Here is an 11644-nt window from a genome sequence, read left to right on the forward strand (position 1 = left end):
ATATTTCCCCTGATGATTCCTTTAATACTGGTCACTAAAGAGTTAAATGTGACATAATCTGAGCCATACCCCCAAGCCTACAATTGGCGGGCATGGGCATGCGACCCCTCGTGGTATCATGTCAAACCACGTCTTTACTGCGCATGCACGAACTGTGCCCCTAATTCCAAGAAGCACATTGTTTAATATTCAAATGAAAATGTTTTCATAACAATGGCTCATGTTTATGTTGGTTGTCTCCAGCTAGTCTGGCCTCCGTATTAGATATCTCTAATACATTCTTGGGAGTGTTCAGTACAATGTTCTTCTGAAAATCAGAACTGTCTTTATTTATCTCTAAGAGAAAGTCTCCTTAAAGGGCAATTCTGAACATCAAGTCTTTTAACTAACTCAGTTAAAATAACTGAGGCCTACGAATTCAAGCATATAATATTTAACTTCTAACAGCAAATAAAGAGAATTCTCTTCCTGGCATTTGCCATCTTCATTCCCTCTGAGGGCTCGTTTCCACTGTTGCGGTGCGGAATCGCCTGCATTCCACCGCGGACAAAATCACATGCGGGTGCGATTCCGCATGCGGTTTTTGCCGCGATTTTGCATGCGATTCCGCATAGGTAAGGGTATGTGCGAATTTAACCATGTCACTGCCTGTGTAAATGAACATTATACCTATGCGAAATCGCATGCAAATTCGCGGCAAAAACCGCATGCTCAACCCGCATGCGGTTTCCCTATTTAAAAGCATTAGCGGCGATTCGCGTGCATTCCTCTCGCACGCGAAATCTGACGGCTCTGCCGTGCAGATTTCTGCCGCACAAAAAAACGCTCCCGCAGCCGCACAAGTGGAAACAGCCCCATCCACTTGCATTGCCTATGCGAATCCGCATGCGGACACCACGTGCAGATTCGCTATAGTGGAAACGAGCCCTTACTGAAGCCAATCCTGATGTTATTTCCTGCAATGCTTTTTTTTTTCTCCTAGAAACTGCCATATCAGATCAGATTTCTGCAGCTCACTGAACTGCTCTCAGCCAATCAGTGAGGAGCAGGAATGTGGGAGGGGTGATGAAAAGCTTCCTTCTCATTGGCAATGGCAAGAATAGATCCAGGCTAACTGAGATAAGATTTATTACAGCAGAAGCAGAAACATTTCTGAATAGATTTGAGTGATTGCAATGCAGGGTAAGGTTGCAGGCTGCATATTAAACATAGAACAGTGGGTACATGAAATTTGATTTTGTGGCTGACAATCCCTCTTCAAAAAGCAAGAGGTGAACCAGTCAAACAGTCAAATTTAGCCTGATATGCTGAAAAGTAAATAGAAAGCAAACACTTTTATCTGACAGAGGAAACAAGGCTGATAAGGTTTAAGTGCTAAAAAGTTCTAAGGATCGTTATTTCTGTTTGTTTTGCAGTGGAATAAAGCAGATAGATTTTTTTTCATCACACTGTCATGTCTGCTGTATAGAATGAAGTATTTCGCATTCACTTTTCACAGCCCAGTCTTCCTGTCCCAACGGCTGTCCGTGCTGTGCACATGCGCAGTAGCAGGACCCAAGGGCAGGAGTACGCAGGGACAGTTAGGTTTTATTAGGTAAGATAAAGAAACTCCCTGAAAGGGATATTTATACAAAGATGTTGGCCAGCCTCCCTGCATGCTGTACACTCCATTGGCATTTGAAGGAAGCAACTGCCATTCACTAAGTTCTTCTGAAAATAAAAAAAAAAAACCTGAGAATCTCCATGAGGAGATGGGCTAGTCCAAACCCTGTTGGTTCTGTGAGATTTCTACTACTTGCTGTAAGTGACAGCAACAAAGCAGAAAAGTAATTTATGGCTCATTTTCCTCTATAAGAAACATACTTATTGGTATGTTTATATGTATTTTACTTTTTACAATTTACATGATAGTTGTCCTACTATCAAAATGGCAACAGTTATACACTGGATGCTGCTATAGCCTCAATTAATATTGGGCTCTATATGGCGGCCAAATTAGCAGGCACTTGAAAGGCGCCCAATCAGCTGATACGCCTGGCACCCCTATTCCTACACCACACTGTGTGTGAATTATTAATTTAATATTTTATTATATAACACAGTTCCGTCCTACACAAAAAATGCATTCTACACAACTTATTGGACTGCATCACGTTTAGTGTAGTAGTGTATCTGTGTTGCACTGTGTGCAGAGGAGAGTTGGCTACTGCACAGCAGCAGCATCCACAGCGCTCTCCCACCTGCCTCCCCCTCTCTTCCCGCCTCATCAGCTGCTCAAAGGGCAGCCAGGCTGAGGCGCGCGTGGCTAGCTGGCCCCCCGTCCCGGCATCCGCGCCCTGCCATTGGCTGGCACATACACCTCTATTGATTAATAAAATTAGCGGCACGCTTCAGCTGAGCGGCAGCGACCAATCAGCGCGCAGGAAGTCGGGGTACCAGAGTAGATGGCAAAACAAGAAGGGGGAGGAGGAGCAGCAGGAACAACGGCGATCTTCACACGGGGAGAAGTGAAGGAAAATGATAATAATGAGAAGAATAAGCCGGGGAGGGGTTGCGCTGCCCCAGGGTAGCTTTGATTGTTTTGCAGGGGGTATATAAGCGATGTCGTGTGCCAGACACACAGCCACTGAACCACAGGCAGCAGCTTCTCTCGGAGCTTAGTGTGCAGGACGCGTGCCGGAGGCGCAGCCACCTCTGCCAGCTACCTGCAGCTTCCACTAGCCTAGCTCTCCTCCCCGTCTGCCTGCCAGAGACGCCAAGCACAGCAAGTAAGTGACATGTCCAGCCTGCAGTGTACTGCCATGTGTATGCTGACATGCCCCAGTCTCCTGTGCCTGCTGTGTACTCACTGCCTGCTGTGTACTGACTGCCATGTGTGTACTGACATGCCCCAGTCTCCTGTGCCTGCTGTGTACTGACTGCCTGCAGTGTACTGCCCTGTGTGTACTGACATGCCCCAGCCACCTGTGTACTGACCTGCTGTATATACCTGTAACTACTGCTGACCTGTGTGTACTGATTGGTATATCTTCTTCTTCATCCTTCTTGCCTGCTGTCTTTGTGGAACTACTTCTGACCAGTATGTGCAGATCTAGTAGTCAAGGATCTTCCCCAACTTTCTGTGTAAATACTGTACTACTGTCCTGGGTGGCCTAGTGTAGTACAGTATAGTAAGTGATGTGTCCAGCTTTCATGCCTGCTGTATATATGTAGCTATTATTAACAGCTCTGTTTGGATGTGCTATATTAAGTGACATGCTCAGCCTTCTAAGCTTGTTGTGTATATGTAGCTATTACTGTACTGAGTCTACTGACCCATGTGTTTGGATGCGATATAGTAAGTAACATGCTCAGTCTTGTAGGCTTGTGTATATGTAGCTACTACTGTCTTACTCATGTGTTCAGATGTGATATAGTAAGTGCCATGCTTAGTCTTCTATTATTGAATATATGTAGCTACTGCTGTATATAATTGAGTATATGTAGCTACTACACACGGGTTTGGATGTGATATACATTAGTAAGTGATGTGTCCACCCATCTATACTTGTTGTGTACATGAAGCTACTACTGACCTATGTGTTTGGATGTGATATAGTAAGTGACATGCTCAGCCTTCTATAATTGTGTAAATGATGATACAGTACTACAGTACTGAGCCATGTGTTTGGATATGGTATAGTAAGCAGCAAGCTCAGTATTTTATTCCTCCTGTGTATATGTAGCTACTACTGACTTTTGTGTGCTGATGTAATATAGCGTACCTTGTCTGTTGTGTATATGTAACTGCTACTATCCTGTGTGTGCTGGATTGTAAGAGACCTGCTCCAGCCTCATTTGCCTACTTTGTATGTGTAACTGCTACTGCTGGCCTGTGTATGCTGATGTAGTATAGTGACAGTTCTGTCTGTTTCTCCTCACAGGATGGTGCTGGTGAAGTGTGAGTACAGAGAAGAGGAGGAGGAACTGCTTTCCTCTCCTTGCTCCACATCCTCCTCTCAGCTGTCTCTGCAGCCCTGCAGTTCTGATGACGATGAGCATCTTCTCACCCCACTGTCCTCCAAGCACCAGGAGGAGGCTGCTGAGTGCACCAAGAAGCTAAAGCGCCACCGAACCAGGACCAGTAATAAAACCGGGGAAGTGGTGCTGAAGGTAAAAAAAACTAGGCGGCTGAAAGCTAATAACCGGGAGAGGAACCGCATGCACCACCTGAACTCTGCCTTAGATGAACTCAGAGAAGTGCTGCCCACATTACCCGAGGACGCCAAGCTTACCAAGATAGAGACTCTGCGCTTTGCGCACAACTACATCTGGGCGCTGTCAGAGACTTTGCGTCTGGCTGATCAGCTGCATGGGTCTGCAGACTCTCCCATGCTGATCCAGGACTCCCCTCCATCCCCCAGTTCTTCTGCCTCCTCCTGGAGCTGCTCATCCTCTCCATCCTCCTCCTGTGACTCCCTGTCCCCATCTAGCCCTGCCACCTCTACCTCAGACATGCTAGATTACTGGCAGCCAGCTGAACATCGACTACATATAGCTCTGAGCCAGCAGCAGCTCTGTGCACCCTCCAACCTGACTTTTATCTGATGTAAGCCCTTCACTGCTGACATACACAATGCTCTGAACAGGAAAGTGGGAATGCTACCCACTAACAGACTGCAGAGACAACTTTACAAGGGTTCCTGAACATAAACATCATCAACCTACATATACAAGGGGCACTTAGTGAAAATGCAACATATATGGACTCTTGTTAATGGCATTGATGATCTGAATGGTGCTGGACATGTGTCAGTGTTTCCTAGTATCCTCAGGGTGCTCGATATGTATAGAGATAAAACATTTATGGGTTTAAATGAGATAGCCCAGAAGGACAGGATTAGTAATCAGTGATAGAAATCAGGGCTAGAGAATTTTGTCAGAGGGGAAGTACTATATATCAGGAAAAAAAAAACAATCTGTGGATTTCCGATGTATTGAGCCATTCAGTCCTAAGAATTACATGTGGAAATGTCAGTCATGTTAACAATCTGATCTTGCCCCACCACTGAGCACAGATAAGGGTGTAATCTGAAGCATCTGCTTTCCTTCCCACTGATGGTTGATTGGTGTGGGAATTTCACCTGTCAAGCCAAACTTTCCCTCTGACGTGCACTTCGTTCACTTTGCCAGATTTTGTCACAATACCTTTTGTTCGGCCAGTCTCTCTACCCCATTCCATCTGTCCCTTATGATTTATTTGAAAAATGCAAAAAAAAAAAAAAAAAAAGGTTGTTCGCCAGAGGGCCAGGTTAGAAGTCATTGTATAATTTGTAGGCTTTTGTGTTCGCTGAATGGAAGCGTGAAAATTTAGGCTGAACTCCCTATCAAAAGCAGAAATGTGGAGAAAAGGGGAAAAATGAAAAGGGAGGTTTCCTTCATACATTATTTATCTTAGCTTTCAGAGGATGAGAAGCCACCATTGATTCAGGAGATTAAAAAGAACCAACAGACCAGGAGGATCACTGTGATCAGATACATGTGTTCACTTTAATTTATTACAGATGATGATTTCACGGAGTATATGTAATTTTTTTTGTATATTGGAGAGAGTTTATTTTAGAATGTATTTACAGCAAGATATGGAATCTTGTGCTAATAATTATTGAATAAAATCTATAATTTTCTTAATACTTGTCTGTTTTCATTTTGTGATAAGTTCACATGATATAATGAGATGCAATCTAGCTGCAGGGCTTATGCTGATTCATAGCTGTGCTTTCATTTCTTACTATGCGGCAATCGCATGCAAGCATCACGCATCAAGTGTCATCTAAAAATGTAAACACAAAATATAGAGATCATTCAATTATATTTATTAAGAGTTTGTAACTTTTAAATAAAATGGCATCCACAATTAAGCAAGTTTCACTGACCATATTCGGTAGTTCTTAATTTACAAATGAAAGCTAATGTGCACACTGAACTAGTTTGAGAATAGTTAATAAAATAATATATGCATAATATATAAATTGTCCCGTTCCCAAAATAAACCACTCAATGTATTTGCATACCGAGCAACATGGTCATCATTATTCTGAACAAGCTATTAAAATAATACACTTTTAGCCATGATTCTTTTATTTTTGTGTTTAGGTCCTACTAAAAATAACTTTAAAATTTACATCTATCAAGTAAATATAAATAATATGTTTTACTGTATCTACCTTTTTTGGTATTTGACACTTGTCTAAAAGTTGTTTTCCACGGTCAGTTTAAAAGGACATGGTCTTAAGTGATGAAAAAAAATAATATTTTTTTCTGTACAATTGGCAAACTCTGCCGTATGTACTACATGATAATGAAAACGTATTTATCAAGTTGGGTGAAGAGAAAACAAGAAGTTGCTAAAGCTGGCCATACACTATTCAATTATCACTCGATTTTGTTTTTGATCGATATTACAAAGCTTGATCTGCAGTGCTGGCTTTTAGTCAGTCTTAAATAATTTATCATACTATATCGTAATATTAATATAAATTTACTATCGATCAACAACAAAAATCCATTACAATTTAATAGTGATTGGTCCCCAGCTTAAAGGGAACCTAAACTCAGGAGGATATGGATTTTTCCTTTTAAAACAATACCAGTTCCCTCACTCTCCTGCTGATCCTGTGCCTCTAACATTTTTAGCCACAGCCCCTGAAAAAGCATGCAGGTCAGGTGCTCTGACTGAAGTCAGACTGGATTAGCTGCATGCTTGTTTCAGGTGTGCGATTCAGCCATTACTACAGCAAAAGAGATCAGCAGGGCTGCCAGAAAACTGGTATTGTTTAAAAGGAAACATCTACGGTATATCTCTCTCAGTTTAGGTTCCCTTGAAGACAAACCTATCAGAAATGTTTAAATAGCTCTGATGTAATTGGCTTGCCTCACAACTACTCTACTTTTGCTGGGCTAGGGTTTTTATTCCACCTGACTTTATAAATCAGTGGATATCATTCTAAGAATACGTTTGTACTGATTTTTATTATTAATATATATGGTATCACACTATTCTCCAGTGCTTAAATCATCTGCTTGGTTCCCTGCCTCAGTAAGGTGAAAAGTAAGCAAGAAGTTTTGAATCAGGATGCTACCATTTATTGGCTAACTTCAAATAATAAGAGAAAGCATTCATAACTTCTTGCTTTTATTGATGGCTAACACGGTACAATACTCTACTGTGTACAATAAGGTGTCTCTACACTACTACATTGGCAAAAGATTATCTTGTTTGATGCTAATAGTAATGCTTGCATCTTTGATCCTGATCTTATTATTATAATAAGAGGTACAATGTATGAAAATAATAAAAAGAGTAATTAACTATAATAGTCAATTACTCTTTTTATTATTTTCATATATTGTACCTCTTATTTGAGTTAGTAATCACATATAACCCAGCTAGAGTGTATTTAAAACAGCATTGTACTGTGCAGTAGAAACTCCAGGGTGCTGATTTATTTAAGATAAAGATCTGGTCTGAATGTAATTGATCTAGAATTATTCCTGAGGTGTGATTGGGCATTTGTAATGGACACAAACTAACCTCTAAATTACTTCTTTGAAAAATCAGTGCAACTATTCCCAGGTCCAGAATATCTGCATATTTATGCAGTTTTCTATAGTTTTATTTTCTACTGAAGTATGAATAGTATTATGAATATACAATAATCTAGAGCATCCAATAATGTTAAAAAAATTGTGACATTAGTGACATAAATTCTTCAATGTGAGGAAATATCTTGGCTATTTAAATGTATAGTAAATTCAGTGGAATATGGACTACAGGTAAAGTTCTAAAAATTAGAATATTGTGCAAAAGTTCAGTAATTCAACTTAAAAGGTGAAACTAATATATGAAATAGACTCATTACATGCAAAGCAAGATATTGAAGCCTTTATTTGTTATAATTTTGATGATTATGGCTTATAGCTTATAAAAACTCCAAAATCAAAATCTCAGACCATTAGAATATTACATGAAATCAATAAAACAAAAATTTTAAATTGAAAAATGTCGGACCTTTGAAAAATAAAATCATGCATATCTAATCATACATATGTACTTGTTTTTCACCCTCTTAATATCAATTACTGCTTTAATGCGGTTGGTATGGATGCTATCAGCCTGTGACCCTGCTGAGGTGTTATGGAAGACCAGGATACTTCCATAGTGGCCTTCAGCTCTTCTGCACTGTTCGGTGTCGTGTCTCTCATCTTTCTCTTGGCAATCCTCCAAAGATTCTCTTTGGGCTTCAGGTCAGGCCAGTTTGCTGGCCAATCAAATACAGTAATCACATGGTCATGGGTTGTGGTACTTTTGGCAGTGTTGGCAGGTACCAAGTCCTGGAAAATGAAGTCAGCATCTCCATTAACCACTTCCCGACCGCCTAACGCACAGAGGCGGCCGGGAAGTGGAGCCCTTAAGGACCGGCTCACCCACAGAGGCGGCGGTCCATTTAAGGGCATGGGCGGAGCGATCGCGTCATCCGTGACGCGATCCTCCGCCGGCGCCTGTCACCGCTCGCTCGCCGCAACATCCCGCCGGCTATACGGAAGCGCCGGCGGGATGTTAACCCCGCGATCGCCGCATACAAAGTGTATAATACACTTTGTAATGTTTACAAAGTGTATTATACAGGCTGCCTCCTGCCCTGGTGGTCCCAGTGTCCGAGGGACCACCAGGGCAGGCTGCAGCCACCCTAGTCTGCACCCAAGCACACTGATTTCTCCCCCCCCTGCCCCAGATCGCCCACAGCACCCATCAGACCCCCCCCTGCCCACCCCCCAGACCCCTGTTTGCACCCAATCACCCCCCTAATCACCCATCAATCACTCCCTGTCACTATCTGTCAACGCTATTTTTTTTTTTATCCCCCCCCCCTGCTCCCTGCCCCCTCCTGATCACCCCCCACCCCTCAGATTCTCCCCAGACCCCCCCCCCCCCCAGACCCCCCCCCCCCCCCTTGTTTACTGTATGCATCTATCCCCCTGATCACCTGTCAATCACCTGTCAATCACCCGTCAATCACCCGTCAATCACCCCCTGTCACTGCCACCCATCAATCAGCTCCTAACCTGCCCCTTGCGGGCAATCTGATCACCCCCCCACACCAATAGATCGCCCACAGATCCGACATCAGATCACCTCCCAAATCCATTGTTTACATCTATTCTCTCCTCTAAACACCCACTAATTACCCATCAATCACCCATCAATCACCCCCTATCACCACTTGTCACTTTTACCTATCAGATCAGACCCTAATCTGCCCCTTGCGGGCACCCAATCACCCGCCCACACGCTCAGATTGCCCTCTGACCCCCCCCTTATCAATTCACCAGTGCATTAATTACATCTGTTCTTCCCTGTAATAACCCACTGATCACCTGTCAATCACCTGCCAATCACCTATCACCCATCAATCACCCCCTGTCACCCCCTGTCACTGCCACCCATCAATCAGCCCCTAACCTGCCCCTTGCGGGCAATCTGATCACCCACCCACACCATTAGATCGCCCGCAAACCCGCCGTCAGATTACCTCCCAAATGTATCGTTTACATCTGTTATCTTCTCTAAACACCCACTAATTACCCATCAATCACCCCCTATCACCACCTGTCACTGTTACCTATCAGATCAGACCCTAATCTGCCCCTTGCGGGCACCCAATCACCCGCCCACACGCTCAGATTGCCCTCAGACCCCCCCCCTTATCAATTCGCCAGTGCATTAATTACATCTGTCCTTCCCTGTAATAACCCACTGATCACCTGTCAATCACCTGCCAATCACCTATCACCCATCAATCACCCCCTGTCACTGCCACCCAACAATCAGCCCCTAACCTGCCCCTTGCGGGCAATCTGATCACCCACCCACACCAATAGATCGCCCGCAGATCCGACATCAGATCACCACCCAAGCGCAGTGTTTCCATCTATTCTCTCCTCTAAACACCCACTAATTACCCATCAATCACCCATCAATCACTCCCTATCACCACCTGTCACTGTTACCTATCAGATCAGACCCTAATCTGCCCCTTGCGGGCACCCAATCGCCCGCCTACACGCTCAGATTGCCCTCAGACCCCCCCTTATCAATTCGCCAGTGCAATATTTACATCTGTTCTCCCCTGTAATAACCCACTGATTACCTGTCAATCACCTATCAATCACCCATCAATCACCCCCTGTCACTGCCACCCATCAATCACCCCCTGTCACTGCCACCCATCAATCACCCGCTGTCACTGCCACCCATCAATCAGCCCCTAACCTGCCCCTTGCGGGCAAACTGATCACCCACCCACACCAATAGATCGCCCGCAGATCCGACATCAGATCACCACCCAAGCGCAGTGTTTCCATCTATTCTCTACCCTAAACACCCACTAATTACCCATCAATCACCCCCTGTCACTGCTACCTATCAGATTAGACCCCTATCTGCCCCTAGGGCACTCAATCACCCGCCCACACCCTCAGAATGCCCTCAGACCCCAGCCCTGATCACCTCGCCAGTGCATTGCTTGCATCTATTCCCCCCTCTAATCACACCTTGAGACACCCATCAATCACCTCCTGTCACCCCCTAGCACACCTACCCATCAGATCAGGCCCCAATTTGCCCCGTGTGGGCTCCTGATCACTCGGCCAAACCCTCAGACCCCCTTCCGATCACCTCCCCAGTGCATGGATTGCATCTATTTTCCCCTCTAACCACCCCCTGAGACACCCATCAATCACCTCCTGTCACCCCCCTAGCACTCCTATCCATCAGATCAGGCCCAATACAACCTGTCATCTAAAAGGCCACCCTGCTTATGACCGGTTCCACAAAATTCGCCCCCTCATAGACCACCTGTCATCAAAATTTGCAGATGCTTATACCCCTGAACAGTCATTTTGAGACATTTGGTTTCCAGACTACTCACGGTTTTGGGCCTGTAAAATGCCAGGGCGGTATAGGAACCCCACAAGTGACCCCATTTTAGAAAAAAAAGACACCCCAAGGTATCATGTTAGGTGTATGACGAGTTCATAGAAGATTTAATTTTTTGTCAAAAGTTAGCGGAAATTAATTTTTATTGGTTTTTTTTCACAAAGTGTCATTTTTCACTAACTTGTGACAAAAAATAAAATCTTCTATGAACTCGCCATACACCTAACGGAATACCTTGGGGTGTCTTCTTTCTAAAATGGGGTCACTTGTGGGGTTCCTATACTGCCCTGGCATTTTAGGGGCCCTAAACCGCGAGGAGTAGTCTAGAAAACAAATGCTTCAAAATGACCTGTGAATAGGACGTTGGGCCCCTTAGCGCACCTAGGCTGCAAAAAAGTGTCACACATGTGGTACCGCCGTACTCAGGAAAAGTAGTATAATGTGTTTTGGGGTGTATTTTTACACATACCCATGCTGGGTGGGAGAAATTTCTATGTAAATGGACAATTGTGTGTAAAAAAATCAAACAATTGTCATTTACAGAGATATTTCTCCCACTTAGCATGGGTATGTGTAAAAATACACCCCAAAACGCATTATACTACTTCTCCTGAGTACAGCGGTACCACATGTGTGGCACTTTTTTACACCCTAAGTACGCTAAGG

At 43.9% G+C, this 11644-nt stretch overlaps 1 protein-coding gene across 1 annotated transcript; it reads left to right on the forward strand.

Moving 5' to 3' along the window:
- The first annotated feature begins 2355 nt into the window (after nt 1–2355).
- On the forward strand, nt 2356–5672 carry NEUROG2 (neurogenin 2). The gene is made up of 2 exons (XM_068270416.1): nt 2356–2768; nt 3924–5672. The coding sequence occupies exon 2, from the start codon at nt 3925–3927 to the stop codon at nt 4585–4587; it is 663 nt and encodes a 220-aa protein (XP_068126517.1). The 5' UTR covers nt 2356–2768; nt 3924; the 3' UTR covers nt 4588–5672.
- The last annotated feature ends 5972 nt before the right edge of the window (nt 5673–11644 follow it).

Source organism: Hyperolius riggenbachi, chromosome 1 (genome assembly GCF_040937935.1).
Source record: "Hyperolius riggenbachi isolate aHypRig1 chromosome 1, aHypRig1.pri, whole genome shotgun sequence".
In the NCBI taxonomy this organism is placed as follows: domain Eukaryota; kingdom Metazoa; phylum Chordata; class Amphibia; order Anura; family Hyperoliidae; genus Hyperolius; species Hyperolius riggenbachi.